This window comes from Pseudorca crassidens, chromosome 5, assembly GCF_039906515.1.
Source record: "Pseudorca crassidens isolate mPseCra1 chromosome 5, mPseCra1.hap1, whole genome shotgun sequence".
In the NCBI taxonomy this organism is placed as follows: Eukaryota; Metazoa; Chordata; class Mammalia; order Artiodactyla; family Delphinidae; genus Pseudorca; species Pseudorca crassidens.
In genome coordinates, this window is record NC_090300.1 from 77,151,009 (window position 1) to 77,172,084 (window position 21,076).

The 21,076-nt window shown below is 36.2% G+C and overlaps 1 protein-coding gene across 25 annotated transcripts in view; it reads left to right on the forward strand.

The window, feature by feature from the left end:
• DLG1 (discs large MAGUK scaffold protein 1) overlaps positions 1 to 21,076 on the forward strand; it is a 285,790-nt gene that overhangs the window by 213,511 nt on the left and 51,203 nt on the right. For all 25 annotated transcript variants that reach the window (XM_067738490.1, XM_067738497.1, XM_067738501.1 and 22 more), the window contains one exon: positions 17,694 to 17,808. In XM_067738490.1, the coding sequence (XP_067594591.1) occupies positions 17,694 to 17,808 (115 nt within the window). The remainder of the gene's footprint in view (positions 1 to 17,693; positions 17,809 to 21,076) is intronic.

Here is a 21,076-nt window from a genome sequence, read left to right on the forward strand (position 1 = left end):
TCAACACCTGACTTTTTGTCCTGTTTGACTTCTCCAGGTGTATATCTCTTTAATGTTCAAAACTGACCATGACTGAAACAATTCTTTTACTCCCTCAGTAAATGGCACTTCCATTGATGGTTAAGCCAAAAGGCGAGGAGTCATCCTTGACTTCCCTCCCCTTTTCTCAACCTCTATGTCTCCGCCACTACCCTTACCAAACCCACTATCATATCTTACCTATTCTAATAGCCTCTAGCAAGTCTTCTTACTTCTTTCTTGACTTTCTCCAATCCATTCATCAGCCAAAATGATCTTTTTAAATACAAAGATTGGATTGTATCACTTTCTATTTAAAACACTTCCAATTATACTCTGAATAAAATCCAAAGCCTTTAATAGTGCCTGCAAGGCCCTGTGTGATCGAGCATAGCACAGTACATTTGGCTTCACTGCATGCCCTCTGTTCCTTCCTTTGCTCCTTCAGGTCTAACCACACAGGACTTCTTCTTTCAGACCCTTGATTACACCAGGTATTTTCCTAATTCTCTGTTCATTCTGTTTGTTCTTAGAATATTCTTTCCCCCTATTCTTTATATGATTGGCTCCTTCTCATAATTCCATTTGTCATAGCACTGTGACAATTTTTTTCTTTAAACAACTTAACACAGTTTATAATTGTATGTTTATTTAGGTGCCTGTTGGCTTTTTGTTTATTTAAGCCTTGCTCTAGAGGCTTATGAAACACATAGCTATATCCCTACATACAGGTGATGATATAGAGTCAAATAACAAAGCTAGTAATAGCTAGGCTTCAGTCCCAGGTCTGTTGCCTTCAAAATCTAGATACTTTTCACTGGGAATATTTTGATGAGTGTTTAGTCTGGCAGTATTGATTTATACTATAATCTTTTACCATAGCTATGGTGTCATTGCCTAATAAACACAAGGTAAGTACCAATAGAGCACAGAAAACAAACACTGCCTTAAGAACTCAAAAGGAGGTAAATCATATTGCCTGGTATGAGGAAAAAATGCCATAGAGTACAATTGGGGCTCAACTGGAAACCTGAAAAATGGGTAGTCTTTAGATGGGCAGAGAGAAGAAATGACATTCTATAAAGAATAACAGAAGACCAAAGATAAGAGAGTTAAAATTTAAAAGCATCTTTTGGGTACTTTAAAAACTTACCTGTCCTCCTTGCTGTATTGCTACTTACCTTATGTTTGTTTATTAGGTAGTGACTTGATGGCTTTATGTTTTGTTTTAAAACTAACTATGTAGTTTTAACAAATGTACTTTGGTTGTACAGCACTTTTTCTAAAAAACATATTCCACGTCATCAGTGTGTAACTTCTGTGAGGGCCAAGGATATAAATTGAAGATAAGAGTCAGATTTTCTTTCTCAGTGAGGGGGCTATTTTACAAAGTACAAAAGGAGTCGCCTGATACTCTGATAATCAGTCATCTCCTTGCAGTTAGTATCTTCACTTTATTAATGACGAATCCATTGGGATTCTCTGCTTCATTGATAATCTGACATATATACATACATACAAACAGACAAAGAGTGAAGAGGAAAACTTCTTGGTAAGAGTAAGTTTTTATCTTTTAGGATCTATAGCTTGCCTGTTGGTCTCCCATGAAATACTGTTATGAGTTTTCCAGCCTGTATACTTTGAACTTTTATGACATAGGCTCTAAGTATGAAAAAATAATCTCCACAATACATTTAGAATGACTTTAACTCCTAGCTCCCCCAGTTTTGCTAACTCCAGAGACAAGCAACAGTTTGTTTTTAGAGCTTTACTACTAAGCATTCTGGGGAATTATAATCAGAAATCAAACATGGGCACTGGAAATACAATTCTAGTTTTTTCTCCATATCCAGAAGTTACAAAATTTGGACAGATAGTTCCTGGTCTATAGTTATAGACTCTATGGGCTGGGTGATAGACTGTAATAGAAAAAAATGTGTGCCGGGCATCTAACCATATTTATTAGCTCTTTTAATTCCCATAAAGCCCTATAAAGTGGGCACTTTTACCATCATTTTACATTACAGTTGAGTAAAATAAGGCACAAAAAGGTTAAGTAACTTGCCAGTTACATAGCTGTTAAGTGATTAAGATTCATTCTAGCCCTTTGTAGAGGAGGAAAAACTTTTCCTCTACCCTTTTAGTTTCAGTAGCTGGGCCCTATGAATTAAACTGACAGAAGACAGATTAACAGAAGAAAATATTTTATTTTGCCTGCATACACAGAGCCAACAAAAGAAGGAGTTGGCTCATTAAATGATTAAAGTTAAAGGCTTATCTACCTAACATAGTATGGAAAAGGAAGTGGAGATAAAAGCCTTCTGTGGGAAAAATAAATAGGTTTCTTAAGGAAAGAAAAGTGCATTTTTAGGAGAAAGTTTGTGATAATGTTTGTCTCTACAGTATGAGTGGTCTTTCCATCTTCTTCAAGGCCATAAAGCTCCCCAAGAGAGGAGATTTACAATAGCCTCATTTCCCAGAAGTAGCTCCTTTTAGTCAGATAAGAAAAGCTCTAAGAAGGCTTTTTTCTACATTTGTTGAACCTCAGATATCTTCAGCGTAAAATAATCTCTGTGACAACTCTGGGGTTCCAAGTGGTCCCCACACCTTGAACACCTCTCAACTATACATTAAAGCTACCTCCCTTCACAAACACTAAACTCAAAAATGTTTTATCTCTGTTCCTCAGGTATACTATACCAACTTCCAGACCTTATTTTTTGGTTCAGAAAATATTAATTATATTGATATTATAAAGGAAAAAGAGCAAAGGGAAAGAATTAAACTTATATTAAATATATGTTCTGTTTCCCATTGGACATGTCTTAAACTTATGAGGTATTTTTATTTCGTTTTTGTAAGAAGAAAAAAAATCTTTGAGATTGGTGTTACTGTCCCTAATCTTCAAGTGACTGAAGTCTAGAAAAGCTGAGAGGTTTGGCGATAGACACTTTTCCGTGTTTCAAAGGTTTAATTTAAATCTGAGTTGCAGAGATCGAGTTTTAACCCATCTTCTCATTTTATTTTCATAATTACTTTTGGTAACAACCAAAGAGAGTCTGGAGACTGAATGGAGAGGTTGTATTGGATTAGTGGCATTTCTTTGGAAACATATGTCATTTCTTAAAGTGGTTTTCTGGAGCAGGTTCCTAATTAATTTTTTTCAGTATCTTACTTTCCTTCCTATACCTTTCTACCCTTTCCTAACTACTTAAAACAACCAGCCTGACTTCTTACTCAGAAACTTTCCATTTTTCTTTTCTAGACCAGTCATAATATCCATTCTCTGATACTTGTTGCTCTCAGATGTTAACTGTGTATTTAATTAATATATTTCATTATAGAGTATAAATGAGTTTTATTCTTCATAGTTGGGATTGCGAGTTTCAAAGAAATTGGGAGAGGTAAAATTTCTCCCCACTCTTCTGCCCCCTGCTTTCCTCCATCTTTTCACTTGAAGTGTGGAGGTGCAAACTAAGATGAGAAGTTGAAAACGGAATAAAATGCAGAAAGTTTGCTATTAAACATTTTCTCTCCTCTTATAACCATACACATATTATTTAACTTACAGCCAGTAGTTCAGAGACTCCCTAATATATTTCATGACAGGAAATATAGTTTGGTTCAGGAATTTCTGAAATGCTTAGTGGAGATTATCTCTTAGGTAACATTTTAGTTCTCTCCAATGGTAGCTTTCCTGAAATTAGCTGTGGTGTAATTTCTAGAAGAGGGGTGCAAATGACTTAGCAGAAAAAAAGAAATGAGACTTCCTCCAAAATAAAATATAAGAAAGGGTACACAGGATGGGTGTAAGGTGGAAATTGTTAGAGCTGAAAGTATGAATTGATTGAAACAAAAGGAAAAGATGAGAATCTTAGCTAGGTGAATGAAATGGAAGGCTTAAAGGAAAAGTAACTTTGAGGAAAGTATTGAAGTATCTTTGGAACAGACGGACCGATGGTTATGAGGAATTATTAATAGTAAGTAAAGACCGTAAATATGAAAATCTGAACAGAGTGAACAAAATAAGAAAGGCACGTATTTAAGAAATTATCAGGAATTGAGTTTAGGTCTCCAATATCTTAAATGTTGACTGAGACTGTAACTGCTTTGTAGTAACTTAGTTCTTAGGAAAGAAATTTTTTGCCTCACTATAAAATAAGGTAATGTGATCTTTTTACAGAAAGTTTTTAAATTTCTAAAACGTAGAATATTTTAAATCACTAGGACTTTGGTTAATTCAGTTGGCAAGATGGCTGAAAACAACTAATAATGTTACGTGAAATATAATGAACGTCTTATTAAAGGCATCAAAGTGCTGCTAAGGCAGTAAGGAATTATCAAACAAAAAGTGAAGGGAAACTGGGAACTCAGAGAACTAAAGAATCACAGAAGTTACTTGAATAAGTGCAGTGATGTACTGGCTTACAAGGGATAGTTAAACTTTCAGGAATTTTGCAAACTAGCTGTTAAACATGGCCATTATTTTTTTATATATAAATTTATTTATTTTTGGCTGTGTTGGGTCTTCGTTGCTGTGCGCAGGCTTCCTCTAGTTGCGGCAAGTGGGGGCTACTATTGCAGTGCGTGGGCTTCTCATTGCCCTGGCTTCTCTTGTTGCAGAGCATGGGCTCTAGGGTGCGGGCTTCAGTAGCTGTGGCACGCGGGCTCAGTAGTTGTGGCTTTTGGGCTCTAGAGCACAGGTTCAGTAGTTGTGGTGCACTGGCCTAGTTGTTCCGTGGCATGTGGGATCTTCCTGGACCAGGGCTCAAACCTGTGTCCTCTGCATTGGCAGGCGCATTCTTAACCACTGCGCCACCAGGGAAGTCCCAACATGGTCATTATTAAAAATAAAATTAGACAGGCTCTTTGATAGGGCTAATGGTGGACTCTGAGAGGGCTCTTGCCAAGGAGTACTTCCCAGAACTTCTGCCAGTGTTCTTGTCCCCGTGGTGAAACACAGCCAACCCCTGCCTCTGCAGGAGACCCTCCAGCACTAGCAGCCGTGTGGCTGACAGGGTCTTGGTGCTCCGGCTGGGTGTCAGGCCTGTGCCTCTGACCAGAGACCTCCCGGCTCCACATAATATCACATGGCGAAAGCTCTCCCAGACATCTCCATCTCAATGCCAAGACCCAGCTCCATTCAACACCCAGCAAGCTACAGTGCCGGACAACCTATGCCAAACAACTAGCAAGACAGGAACACAACCCCACCCATTAGCAGAGAGCCTGCCTAAAATCATAATAAGGTCACAGAACCCCAAAACACACCACCGGACGTGGTCCTGCCCACCAGAAAGACAAGATCCAGCCTCATCCACCAGAGGACAGGCACCAGTCCCCTCCACCAGAAGGCCTACGCAACTGAACCAACCTTAGCCACTGGGGGCAGACACCAAAAACAACGGGAACTACAAACCTGCAGCCTGTGAAAAGGAGACCCCAAACACAGTAAGTTAAGCAAAATGAGAAGACAGAGAAACACACAGCAGATGAAGGAGCAAGGTAAAAACCCACCAGACCAAACAAATGAAGAAGACATAGGCAGTCTACCTGAGAAAGAATTCAGAGTAATGATAGTAAAGATGATCCAAAATCTTGAAAATAGAATGGAGAAAATACAAGAAACATTTAACAAGGACCTAGAAGAACTAAAGAGCAAACAAACAATGATGAACAGCACAGTAAATGAAGTTAAAAATTCTCCAGAAAGAATCAATAGCAGAATAACTGAGGCAGAAGAACGGATAGATGACCTGGAAGATAAAACAGTGGAAATAACTACCACAGAGCAGAATAAAGAAGAATGAAAAGAATGGAGGACAGTCTCAGAAACCTCTGGGACAACATTAAACACACCAACGTTCGAATTATAGGGGTCCCAGAAAAAGAAGAGAAAGAGAAAGGGACTGAGAAAATATTTGAAGAGATTATAGTTGAAAACTTCCCTAATATGGGAAAGGAAATAGTCAAGGCCAGGAAGCACAGAGAGTCCCATACAGGATAAATCCAAGGAGAAATACGCCAAGACACATATTAATCAAACTATCAAAAATTAAATACAACGAAAAAATATTAAAAGCAGCAAGGGAAAAGTGACAAATAACATACAAGGGAATCCCATAAGGTTAATAGCTGATCTTTTAGCAGAAACTGCAAGCCAGAAGTGAGTGGCAGGACATATTTAAAGTGATGAAAGGGAAAAACCTACAACCAAGATTACTGTATCCAGCAAGGATCTCATTCAGATTTGATGGAGAAATTAAAACCTTTACAGACAAGCAAAAACTAAGAGAATTCAGCACCACCAAACCAGCTTTACAACAAATGCTAAAGGAACTTCTCTAGGCAGGAAACACAAGAGAAGGAAAAGACCTACAATAATAAACCCAAAACAATTAAGAAAATGGCAATTAAGAACATACATATTGATAACTACCTTAAACGTAAATGGATTAAATGCTCCAACCAAAAGACATAGACTGGCTGAATGGATACAAAAACAAGACCCGTATATATGGTGTCTACGAGAAACCCACTTCAGACCTAGGGACACATTCAGACTGAAAGTGAGGGGATGGAAAAAGATATTCCATGCAAACGGAAATCAAAAGAAAGCTGGAGTAGCAGTTCTCATATCAGGCAAAATAGACTTTAAAATGAAGACTATTACAAGAGACAAAGAAGGACACTACATAATGATGAAGGGATCAATCCAAGAAAAAGATATAACAATTCTAAATATCTATGCACCCAGCATAGGAGCACCTCAATACGTAAGGCAAATGCTAACACCCATAAAAGGGGAAATCGACAGTAACACGATCACAGTAGGGGACTTTAACACCCCACTTTCACCAATGGACAGATCATCCAAGATGAAAATAAGGAAACACAAGCTTTAAATGATACATTAAACAAGATGGACTTAATTGATACTTATAGGGCATTCCATCCAAAAACAACAGAATACACATTTTTCTCAAGTGCTCATGGAACATTCTCCAGGACAGATCATATCTTGGGTCACAAATCAAGCCTTGGTAAATTTAAGAAAATTGAAATCGTATCAAGTATCTTTTCCAACCACAACACTATGAGACTAGATGTCAATTACAGGAAAAAATCTGTAAAAATTACAAACATGTGGAGGCTAAACAATACACACTAAATAAGCAAGAGATCACTGAAGAAATCAAAGAGGAAATAAAAAAATACCTAGAAACAAATGACAATGAAAACACGACGACCCAAAACCTATTGGATGCAGCAAAAGCATTTCCAAGGGGGAAGTTTATAGCAATACAATCCTACCTCAAGAAACAAAAAACATCTCAAATACACAACCTACTCTTACACCTAAAGCAATTAGAGAAAGAAGAACAAAATAACCCCAAAGTTAGCAGGAGGAAGGAAATAATAAGATCAGATTAGAAAAAAATGAAAAAGAAATGAAGGAAACGATAGCAAAGATCAGTAAAACTAAAAGCTGGTTCTTTGAGAAGATAAACAAAACTGATAAACCATTAGCCACACTCATCAAGAAAACAAGGAAGGAGACTCAAATCAACAGAATTAGAAATGAAAAAGGAAAAGTAACTACTGACACTGCAGAAATACAAAGGATGATGAGAGATTACTACATGCAACTATATGCCAATAAAATGGCCAACCTGGAAGAAATGGACAAATTCTTAGAAAAGCACAACCTTCCAAGACTGAACGAGGAAGAAATAGAAAATATAAACAGACCAATCACAAGCACTGAAATTGAAACTGTGATTAAAAATCTTCCAACAAACAAAAGCCCAGGACCAGATGGCTTCACAGGCAAATTCTATCAAACATTTAGAGAAGAGCTAACACCTATCCTTCTCAAACTGTTCCAAAATATAGCAGAGGGGGAACACTCCCAAACTCATTATACGAGGCCACCATCACCCTGATGCCAAAACCAGACAAGGATGTCACAAAGAAAGAAAACCATAGGGCAATATCACTGATGAACACAGATGCAAAAATCCTCAACAAAATACTAGCAAACAGAATCCAACAGCACATTAAAAGGATCATACACCATGATCAAGTGGGGTTTATCCCAGGAATGCAAGGTTTCTTCAATATATGCAAATCAATCAATGTGATAAACCGTATTAACAAATTGAAGGAGAAAACTCATATGATCCTGTCAATAGATGCAGAAAAAGCTTTCGACAATATTCAACACCCATTTATAATAAAGACCCTCCAGAAAGTAGGCATAGACGGAACTTACCTCAACATAATGAAGGCCATGTATGACAAAACCACAGCCAGCATTGTTCTCAGTGGTGAAAAACTGAAAGCATTTCCACTAAGATCAGGAACAAGACAAAGTTGCCCACTTTCACCACTATTATTCAACATAGTTTTGGAAGTTTTAGCCACAGCAATCAGAAGAAAAAGAAAAGGAATCCAAATCGGAAAAGAAAAAGTAAAACTGTCACTGTGCAGATGACATGATACTATACATAGAGAATCCTAAAGATGCCACCAGAAAACTACTAGAGCTAATCATTGAATTTGGTAAAGTAGCAGGATACAAAATTAATGCACAGAAATCTCTGGCATTCCTATACACTAACAATGAAAAATCTGAAAGAGAAGTTAAAGGTACACTCCCATTTACCACTGTAACAAAAAGAATAAAATGCCTAGGAATAAGCCTACCTAAGGAGACAAAAGACCTGTATGCAGAAAACTATAAGACACTGATGAAGGAAATTAAAGATGATACAAACAGATGGAGAGATATACCATGTTCTTGAATTGGAAGAATGAACATTGTGAAAATGGCTGTACTACCCAAAGCAATCTACAGATTCAATGCAATCCCTGTCAAACTACCACTGGCATTTTTCACAGAACTAGAACAAAACATTTCATAATTTGTATGGAAACACAAAAGACCCCAAATAGCCAAAGCAATCTTGAGAAAGAAAAACAGAGTTGGAGGAATCAGGCTCCCTGACCTCAGACTACACTAAAAATCTACAGTAATCAAGACAGTATGGTACTGGCACAAAAACAGAAATATAGATCAGTGGAACAGGATAGAAAGCCCAGAGATAAATCCACACATATATGGTCACCTTGTCTTTGATATAGGAGGCAAAAATATACAGTAGAGAAAAGACAGCCTCTTTCCCAGTGCTGGAAAAACTGGACAGCTACATGTAAAAGAATGAAATTAGAACACACCCTAACACCATATACAAAAATAAATTCAAAATGGATTAAAGACCTAAATCTAAGGCCAGACACTATACAATTCTTAGAGGAAAACATAGGCAGAAGAACACTCTATGACGTAAATCACAGCAAGATCCTTTTTGACCCACCTCCTAGAGAAATGGAAGTAAAAGCAAAAATAAATGGAACCTAATGAAACTTAAAAGCTTTTGCACAGCAAAGGAAACCATAAACGAGATGAAAAGACAACCCTCAGAATGGGAGAAAATATTTGCAGATGAAGCAACTGACAGAGGATTAATCTCCAAAATTTACAAGCAGCTCAATATAAAAAGAGCAAACAACTCAATCCAAAAATGGACAGAAGACCTAAACAAACATTTCTTCAAAGAAGACATACAGATTGCCAACAAACACATGAAAGGATGTTCAACATCACTAATCATTAGAGAAATGCAAATCAAAACTACAATGAGGTATCACCTCACACCAGTCAGAATGGCCATTATCCAAAAATCTACAAACAGTAAATGCTGGAGAGGATGTGGAGAAAATGGAACCCTCTTGCACTGTTGGTGGGAATGTAAATTGATACAGCCACTATGGAGAACAGTATGCAGGTTCCTTAAAAAACTAAAAATGGAACTACCATATGACCCAGCAATCCCACTACTGGGCACATACCCTGAGAAAACCATAATTCAAAAAGAGTCATGTACCACAATGTTCATTGCAGCTCTATTTATAATAGCCAGGACATGGAAGCAACCTTAGTGTCCATCGACAGATGAATGGATAAAAAAGATGTGGCACATATATACAATGGAATATTACTCAGCCATAAAAGGAATGAAATTGAGTTATTTGTAGTGAGGTGGATGGACCTAGAGACTGTCATACAGAGTGAAGTAAGTCAGAAAGAAAAATACCATATGCTAACACATATATATGGAATCAAAAAAAAAAGGTTCTAAAGAACCTAGGGGCAGGACAGGAATAAAGATGCAGACATAGAGAATGGATTTGAGGACATGGGGAGAGGGAAGGGTAAGCTGGGATGAAGTGAAAGAGTGGTGTGGACATATATACACTACCAAATGTAAAATAGATCACTGGTGGGAAGCGCCTGCATAGCACGGGCAGATCAGCTTGGTGCTTTGTATCCACCTAGATGGGTGGGATAGGGAGGGTGGGAGGGAGACGCAAGAGGGAGGAGTTATGGGGACGTATGTATATATATAGCTGATTCAGTTTGTTATACAGCAGAAACTAACACACCACTGTAAAGCAATTATACTCCAATAAAGGTGTTTTAAAAATAAATAAAAATTCAAATCTAAAAAAAAAAAAGTTAAATTTAAAACTGAATTGCAAAAAAAAAAAAAAAAAACAAACTGAATTGCCCAGAACTCCCCACTCCTCACCCCCAGAAAAAAATTAAGATAGCAAAACCAGATGAAAAGGTATCCCCATGAACCTCAATATAAAAGCAGGTATAAACAAGCTGTCAACAGCTGTAAGACCCCATGATATCAGCATCTGTACCCGGAGAATCAGTAGAAGAAGCCCAAAAGCCAATCTGTACTCATTTAAAAAACGAGGTGGATCTATTGAGAACTGCCTCTGAAACTATAAAGGTTTTTGCACAATCTACATGTGAGTGCAAGGGATCTGCAATAAGGTGTGAAGAAGCTGGAGCAGTCTGAGCCCCATGACCCAATTAACCAGCTACAGCTCCCTTTTAGTTCAAAGCCCCACACCAAGGAACAATTACTAGGAATAAAATCCAAACTGAGCAGGGATAATAGAGCCAAAGGATATAGAAGGTCCAGATGAGTGGGGGGAGAGAAAGCCCAGGAGATCTCACAGTATATGAGATATATCTTTGAACACTTGACAGAAACAGCAAAAGGGAGTTTTAGAGCTGTGGAGATAGAAAAGCCATCCTGATGCAATACTCTTACCTTAAAAAGTTTAGGAAAACTAATTTCTCATAAAAATGAACAACAGAAAAGGATCAAGATTGAATCCAGTGGAAACCTATTTGAAAAATGAAAATAAGAATCAGAATAATGTCTCTACAATGAAAGTATGCCAGAAAGACATGCCCACAAAACAAATGAAAAGTATAACCTAATATTGCAAAACAAGTTAAAGGAAAATGAATATATGGAAGAACAACATAAATGAGTTAATAGAACTCAGGAAATTATTAGAGATAAAGAAAACTTTTATTTTAAAAATTAAGTTTAACTAGAAGGAGCACACAATAGTTATTTAAAGCAAGTAGGTAAAAAAGAGGAATTTTTAAAAATCAAAAATAAAGAGTTCTTTCCCTTCCGCATCCTGATCAATTTCGTATTAAAGCCATTAGGTGAAGCATAGCAAGGTAATTATGTGCATTGCAGGGCTGGGAAGGTGGGGGACATCTATGGTAAACCGTTAGGACTTAACCATGATGAGGGCTTCCACACAAGCAGCTGTCCTGGTGTGAGGAGTTGGAGCCTGAGCAGAGTGAGATGGTTACACATGGAACTGGTCAGAGCCCAGTCTGGAAAGTAGATGGTACTAGAAGCAGAAGGCTAGTTACATACAGAGAGATTGATCAAAGGAATATATATTTTAAGGGTAACGTAGTCTGTGATTTTCAGTGTTGGAGAAGAGAGTTATAAATATTGAAAGGGAGAAAACTAAATATAGACCCTATATTATTAGATTAGAATTGGAGCAATTTTTATGAACATATTTTCAGTTTACATAATATAAACATATAGTTATAAATGTGTATCTATTTTACATATATATATGGAATTCCCTGGCTCTATCCACTGAGAAGGCCTGGGCTCAATGCCACCCCAGTAGCAATGAGCACACCTAAGCCTCAGATCTTAGCTTCTAAATACTATTCCCCATCTAAATTACCAAGGCTGTTTGGATAAATGGCCTGTTCCAGGAGTGGGGCAAGGAAATATTACAGATTACTCTGTAATATTTTATGCCAGAAAGCAAGGAAGTGCTCAAGGAATGATGGAGGCATGTCAAAGGGCACGTAATCCAATTTGAAAGGGTTCCCACTGGCCAAATTGGGAACAATTTGAACATCAGATTGATGATAATAATACCTGATAGTAATCCACTGAATAAACTAAGGAATCATGGGTCTTTACTAATATAAATAAGTGAATTAATTGAAAGTTTGATGAGAATGGAGATGTGTACATGGTTTCAATAACTTGCTATTTGCAAATGGAAAAAGAGTAATTTTGCAATAGAGAAACCTGGCAGACACAACCTTCATCAAGTGCTGAAAGTTTATAGCATCAGTAATGGGACAAATCAGAAATGTATACCACCTGGTAGGGTGCATTGAAAAGAACATACATCTCTTCTGTGACATTCCTGCCAAAGTTGTAGGACTAAATGTGGGAACATCAGACAAATCTAAAGAAGACATTCTACAAAATAATTGTCCTCTAATTTTCAACGGTAGCAAGATTACAAAGTCAAGGAGAGACTGAGAAACTGCTCTGACTGGAGGAGACTTTAAAAATATGACAATTTTAATGCCTATATGCTCTGATATAACTCATGATTTCAAAATGGATCCTTTTGCTATTAAGGACATTATTGGGGAAACTTCAGTGGGATGTGAGCATTAGATGTAGTAATGTATTAACATTGCTTTCTTGATTTTGATGGTCTTGTGATTGTATAAGAAAGTATCTTTATTTGTAGGCATTACACACTGAGAATTCAAGAGTGACGTCAGAGTAGCATGTTACTCTCAAATGGTTCAGGAAAAAGTTTGTGATTGCTTCAATCTTTAAAAATATATTAATTTTTAAAAAAGAATAAGAAAGGGTTTGAGAGTGACAGATGTAGAAAGTAGGCAGAGAATATTCAACATGCATATAATAGTCTCATAGGAAAAAACCAAAACAGTACAACAAAACAAATAATAAAAATATATAAACAAGAAAACTTTTCTGAAATTAAAAATAATAATTTAAGCTACATATCGAAAGGACAATCCAGGTACCTAAGGTAATAACCATCACTGAGAAACATTCTAATAAAATTATTGGAATTAAGAGAAAAAATTTGGTGAAATTCCAGGCCCCCAAAAAATGTTTTTTTAAAGAAAAGAAAATGAGGTTGTCATCAGAACTTCATCCTCCATCATTTATAAGAGACAATGGAGTCAACATATTTAAGAATCAAAGAAAGAAACTGTGAATCAAACAGACTTGAAATACAAAGACTGCAATCAAATGTATCAGCAGAGAGTTAGGATGATATTGTTCACATAAACCCTTCCTGAGGAGAAAGAACAAACTTCAGACATCAAAAATGGAAGAGATGCTGACATAAAGACTGGTGTTAGTAATTAAGATAGTTATAAGGAAAAGAATGTATAATATGAAAAAACTGTATGCTATGACAGTTTGGAAAAAATGCAGTTATCAGAAAATGGGGGTAGAATTGTAGATAATGTGAAAATAGAAGGACTTGCCTGGTGGTTCAGTAGTTAAGAATCCAGCTGCCAATGCAGGGGACATGGGTTCAAGCCCTGGTCTGGGAGGATCCCACATACCGCAGAGCAACTAAGCCCATGCGCCACAACTACTGAGCCTGCACTCTAGAGCCTGCAGGCCACAACTACTGAGCCCATGCTCCGCATCTGCTGGAGCCCGTGTGCTCTAGGGCCTGCATGCCGCAACTGCTGAGCCCATGTGCTGCAACTACTGAAGCCCGTGCACCTAGAGCCCATGCTCTGCAACAAGAGAAGCCACTGCAATGAGAAACCCGCGCACTGCAACAAAGAGCAGCCCCCCCTCGCCGCAACTAGAGAAAGTCCGCAGGCAGCAACGAAGACCCAATGCAACAGGATAAAAAAAATTAGAATAAACTTTCTGATTGCTTTGAAGTTATTAATATAAAAGGATAATATTTCAAATTAGATCTGGGGAGATTGCTCATAGTAGGGGGCCAAAAGCCAAACCAAGAGTTATCATTAGAACAACAGAATAAAGCTTCCTAATTTTATATTTATGTATTTACTTTTATAAATATTTAAATTTTATTTAAATATATTTTATTAAGTATATATAAATGTTTATAAGTGTTTTATAAACATTTATTAAAATACAAATTTTATATAAATATTTTATATATTCATATAATATGATCCCTTGTTTAGGAATCTAGTGTGCATGTGCGTGTGTGCATGTGTATATATATATATATATATATATATATATATATATATATATATAAACTTAGGAAGGCTTGTCCTTGTGTGTGTGTGTGTTTGTATATATGTGTATATATATATGAACAAATAGACTGCACAGTGAAACTGTGTTCCAGTTGCTATTACTTCATAACCACCCCTAAAGCTCAGTGGATTAAAACATCATTTTATGGATTCACTATGTTAGGAATTCCGCCGGAATTTTGGCTTGTATGGTTCTTGTGGCATAGACCGAGGTCACTTAATGAGATTCAGCTGATGGATGAGCTGCTTTGGAAGGTCCAAAATGGCTTCACTCCCCTTGTCTTGGGACTTTGTTGGCATCAGCTAGAAGTTTGGGCTCAGAGAACTATCACATGACCTCTGAAGAGTGGTGCTTTGAGAGTAGTTGGACTTCTTACATGGTGTCTGGCTTCCTCCAGATCAAGCAGCCCATAAGAACCAGGCAAATGTTCCATGGACTCTTCTGATGTAACCTAGAAAGTCACATATGATCGTTTCTACCACATTCACTTGCTTACAATTGAGTCATAAGACCAGCCCAAATTCAAGAAGGGGATTAGACTCCACCTCTTGTTCAGGGAATGGCAAGGTCACATAGTACAAAAACATGTGGGATGCCAGGCATCTTTGGAATATATAATCTGCCACAAGCTATGTGTATAAAAGTCATGTATATATATATATTCAGCATATGAACATAAAATATAAAACAGAATGAATAGAACTGGAGATCACACAACTTCAATTATATCAAAAGTTAATTCAGCTTAATTGTTACAAGAAAACAATTTTCAGATTTGCTAGTAAAGCAAACTCTAACCCTATATAGTATCTTGTTGTAACAAAGAGAGTTTAGAAATAAAAGAACCATATAGCTATAAAAAAAGAATGAGGGACGTCTGTATATACTGCTGTGGAGCATTCTTACTATTACTGCAATAAGACTACTTATTATTAAATAAAATAAGCAGGGCTTCCCTGGTGGCGCAGTGGTTGAGAATCTGCCTGCTAATGCAGGGGACACGGGTTCAAGCCCTGGTCTGGGAGGATCCCACATGCCGTGGAGCAGCTAGGCCCGTCTGAAGCCTGTGCTCCGCAACAAGAGAGTCCGCAGTAGTGAGAGGCCCGCGCACCGCAATGAAGAGTGGCCCCCGCTTGCCACAACTAGAGATAGCCCTCACACAGAAACAAAGACCCAACACAGCCAAAAAAATTAATTAATTTTTAAAAAATTAAGCAATGTGGAGAAATGTGTATGTTACTGTTTATTAAACAAGGAGGAACAATACATATATGTGTATGTACATATACATATTAATTATAAAATATATATATAGTTTAAATATACATATATTAAAATAATATAGAATAAGTATAAACATATTTGTATGTTACATATATGTTTACTTATATTATTAAAAGTGGCAGTATAAACATTTCTTTAAATGTTTATAATGACCAGGACAGAGTAGGTTAGGGAGAGAGGGATATTCTTGTTTGATATCCTTGTTTTATAGATTTGACTTTGGAACTGTTTTACCTACCTATAAAAACAATGAAAAATGTAAAAAGCAACCCCTAAAAATTGAAGTTGAAAATTAAAATGAACAAATGAACCTGGATGTATATCCAGCTGGCAGCCTTAACACCTAGGAAGGAACTATTCCCAGTGACTTTAAAACAGTATTCAACTGTATATTCCTAATAAGCCATACTCCAAAGATAAAAAGAACTAGGAAAGGTAATTAACTGTTTTTAGTAATCATGTCATGGTTGTAGTTTTGGTGTTACTTTAAGACTGTTGTGAATATAATATGGGTTAAAACAAGTAAGTCGTGATGGGTCATCTAATTCTGTTACCCCCAGTGTCTTGAGAACCAGGATTCTTCATATTGCAAGGAAGCATATAAAGTAAGAAGAGATTAAGTAAAAACCTAATGGCCCTAATTTTTAATTAGAAGAACCAGTATAAACTCAGGATTCACTTCATATTTTTAATCTTTATCTTCATCCATCGATCTGTCTGTATCTTAGCTGTGTCTACATAGACTAAAGATTTGCCATGAGTTGATAATTGTTGAATTGTCAGGGATTCATTTTTACTAATCAGTCTACTAATGTTTATACTTTAAATTTTCTATTATATTTTTAAAGGGCAATAAAAGAATATTTTATTACATATTATTGTGAGCATTTAAATATTTCTGAGTTTTTTGGTGAATTGTTGCTTCAATTCCTTAATCTTGGTATCCAGAAAATAAGCTTGATGACTGTGGTGAAAGGAAGAGTAACTCAGCAATAATCATCCTTACTCTTACTCTGTCTTCTTAAAACTACACACGCTCCAGACAAGTTACTTGCTCTTGCTATAAGACTGGTTTTATAAAAAAAATCTAATGGAATCTGACTTGTCTGTTAGTTGTTTGTTGTAAATAGAGAAAAAGGTATAAGTGTGTATAACCGTGTAATTGCAGTATTTTTGAAAAAGTGCTTAAACTTTTTGTTATTAATAGGTTTGGTAGCTTTTAATGTATGATATAGTTTAAAATAGTCCATCTTCAAAATCATATTTGTTTTTGTATAAAAAGTATCTTAAATAAAATGTTTATTTCTTCAGATTGCTTTTGTGCATCTTATTTTAACATTTTGAAAATTTATAAATTATATAATGAGTTGAAGTAAATTTAATTTCATTTATTAACTTATTAAGGCATATTTTTCACATATTATTGACCCTGCACAAGTTCTATAATTTGAAAATATAGGATTAGCTGATTTCTTCACAGAAAAAGTCAGTAAACAAAGCATCTAGTATAAATTATTTTAGGCTTTTTTAAGTATAAAAATTAGAATAAATCCTACTTTTTAAAATTTACAGTTAAATTCGACAGTGAAATTGATACTGCTATTTGATACATGGAAATTGTCCTTTATTAAATGTGATACGAACTTTAAAATAGCATACTGAAAATACTGTTTTCAACCAGTTCTAATTCCTGGTACACTTAGAGATTGTTAAGTTTTAAAATTTGCATCTTGGGCAAAATCTTGTATAGATTACTCTTTTAAGGTTCTGACCACATTTAATCAATTATAAGACAGCTTACATATTTAATACTTTATCTTCAAGTAACTTATTTTTTTAGAATATAAAATATGAATTTATTTCTCTTTTTTCTTCCATCAGAATACAGTCGTTTTGAAGCCAAAATACATGACTTACGGGAGCAGATGATGAATAGTAGCATTAGTTCAGGTTCAGGTTCTCTTCGAACTAGCCAGAAGCGATCCCTCTATGTCAGGTAAATTTTTTAAATTTCTGATTATTGCAGTCTTTATGCATGCATGCAGATTCTTTCAGGTTTTTCACCATGACTTAGTTTTACTGTAGAAAAGTGTATTGCAAACCAAGGAAATGTTTTTTTATGATTGATTTCCTGATAGTGTGTCTTTCAGGAGTTGGAGTATTATTATAATTTTATTAATGAAAGTTATATAACCTCTTGAATAATAATAGTATGATAAAGAATTACAAAATAAATACAAACCAGAAAATTTTTTAAGTTGATATTTTACTGGGTGACTAGTGTAGCTTGATATGTCATATCATCCAACACTTCTGTTTACCTGTATCTTTTTATAATAAAATATTCTTCATTTGAGTAACATTTAATTTCTATAGTAAGTTCCACCAGTTCTTCTGTTTTCATGGCAGTAATTTATCTCTGCCTACCTGGATAGTGTACACCTCTAACTTGTGAGCATTTCTGGGGTCTCGTGGAGTAAATCTTGTTTCAATATCCTTCTCTTCAGGCACCCTATTTAGAGCTTCCTCTACTCTGCTAAATTTACCATCATCCAAAACCATGTTAAACTCTCTTTTCTCCTTGTTGTCGTCTCTCTTTTGTGTTTGTTTTTGGTGGTGGTGGTGATGTTGTCGTCATTTTAGTGAGTTTCAGGATGGAAAGGAAATACAAGCATTACCTCAGAGATTTTGCAGGTTTAGTTCCAGACCACTGCAATACAGTGAATATCACAATAAAGCGAGTCACGAATTTTTTGGTTTCCCAGTGTATATAAAAGTTATGTTTACACTATATTGTAGTCAGTTAAATGTGCAATAGAATTATGTCTTTAAAAACAATACATACCTCAATTTAAAAATATTTTATTGCTAAAAATGCTAACCATCAATGAGCCTTACACAAGTCATAGTTTTTTTTTTGCTGGTGGATGGTCCTGCCTCCATATTGATGACTGCTGACTGATCAAGGTGGTGTTGCTGGAGGTTGGGGTGGCTGTGGCAGTTTCCTAAAAATAAGACACCAGTGAAGTTTGCAAACTGACTGACTCTCCCGTTCGTGAACAGTTTCTCTGGAGCATGCAATGCTATTTGACAGCATTTTACCCACAGTCAACTTCTTTCAAAATTGCACTCAGTTCTCTCAGATCCTGCCGCTGCTTTATCAACTAAGTTGATGTAATATTTCCATCCCTTGTTGACATTTCAGTAATCTTCACAGCATCTTCACCAAAAGTGGGTTCACATCTGTAGTTACTTCCTCCGCTGAGGTCTCAAACCCCTCAAAGTCATCAGTGAGGTTTGGAATCAACTTCTTGCAAACTCCTGTTAATATTGATATTTTGACCTCTTCCGTGAATCACCAATGCTCTTAATGGCATCTAGAATGGTGAATCCTTTATGGGAGGTTTTCAATTTACTTTGTCCAGATCCATCAGAGGAATCACTATCATAACTAGTAAGTCTTGAAAGTCAGAATTACTCCTTGATCCATGGGCTACAGAATGGAAGTTGTCTTAGCAGGCATGAAAACAGCATAATCTAATTTTACACTTCCATCAAAGCTCTTGGGTGACCAGGTACATTGTCAATGAGCAGTAATATTTTGAAAGAAAAAAAATTTTTTTTGAGCAGTAGGTCTCAACAGTGTGCTTAAAATATTCAGTAAACCATGTTGTAAACAAATGTGCTGTCATCCAGGCTTTGTTGTTTCATTTCTATAGCACAGGCAGAGTAGATTTAGCATAATTCTTAAGAACCATAGGATTTTCAGAATGGTAAATGAGCATTGGCTTAACTTAAACTCACCAGCTGCATTAGCCCCTAACAAGAGAGTCAGCCTGCCCTTTGAAGCTTGGAAGCCCGGCATTGACTTCTCTCTAGCTATGAAAGTTCTAGATGGCATCTTCTTCCAATATAAGGCTGTTTTGTCCACATCAAAAATCTGTTCTTTAGTGTAACCACCTTCATTACTTATTTAGATCTTCTGGATAACTTGTTGCAGCTTCTACATCAGCGCTTGCTGCTTTACCTTGCACTTCTATGTTACGGAGATGGCTTCTTTCCTGAAACCTTATGAACCAACCTCTGCTAGCTTTGAACTTTTCTGCAGCTTCCTCACCTCTCTCAGCCTTCATGGAATTGAAGAGAGTTTGGGCCTTACTCTGGATTACACTTTGGCTTAAAGGAATGTTGTGGCTGGTTTGATCTTCTATCCAGACCACTAAAACTTTATTAGTGTCAGCAGTAAGGCTGTTTCACTTTATTATTCCTGTGTTTACTCAGGTAGCACTTTCATTTTTTTTCTACTTAGCTAACCGTTTGAGGGCAAGAAGCCTAGTTTTTGGCCTGTCTTGGCTTTCAACATGCCTTCCTCACTAAGCTTAACAATTTCTAGCTAATTTAAAGTGAGAGACCTGTGACTCTTTCTTTCATGTGAACATTTAGAGGCCATTGTAGGTCTATTAATTGGCCTAATTTCAATATTATTGTGTCTCAGGGAATAGGGAGTCCCAAGGAGATGGGAGGGAGATGGGGAAGGGTCAGTTGGTAGAGCAGTCAGAACACACACATTTATCAATTAAGTTACCATCGTATAAGAGCATGGTTCGTGATGCACCAAAATGATTACAATAGTAACATTAAAGATCACCATAATAAATATAATAATAATGAAAAAGTTTGAAATATTGGGAGAATTACCAAAATGTGACATAGACACATGCAGAGAGCAAATGTCGGGAAAATGACACCAATAGACTTGGGATTACCACAGGGTTATGCCAACCCAACACAGGGTTGCCACAAAACCTTCAACTTGTAAAAAAAAAAAAAAACACAATATCTGGCAAGTGCAATAAGGTAAAGCACAATAAAATGAGGTATGCCTGTAGATACATGTAGCCAATCTGCCATAGTTAACCAGAAGTCTTATGGTTCTTTTTAGTAAATGTATTTTTAATTTCAAAAGTAAAAATAAAGTTAAGGCTACAAAAGACTACATACAGTATGATACCTTTTTTATAAAGCTCTGAAATAGGTAAAATCATACATAATTACTTAGTCATCCATATGTGTGTGATAAAACCAAACCAACAAAAAAGGGTAAGGAGCAAGGAAATAATAAACACTATTCAGAATGGTGGTTACCTTCTAACAGTGCTTAACTCTTAATCTGAGGGAAACAGGATCAAGGGGAAAAATACATAGGTGAATGTAAGTTACTGATAAAAGTTTTGTGTATAGTCTTAGGTTGGAGAGTAGATTAA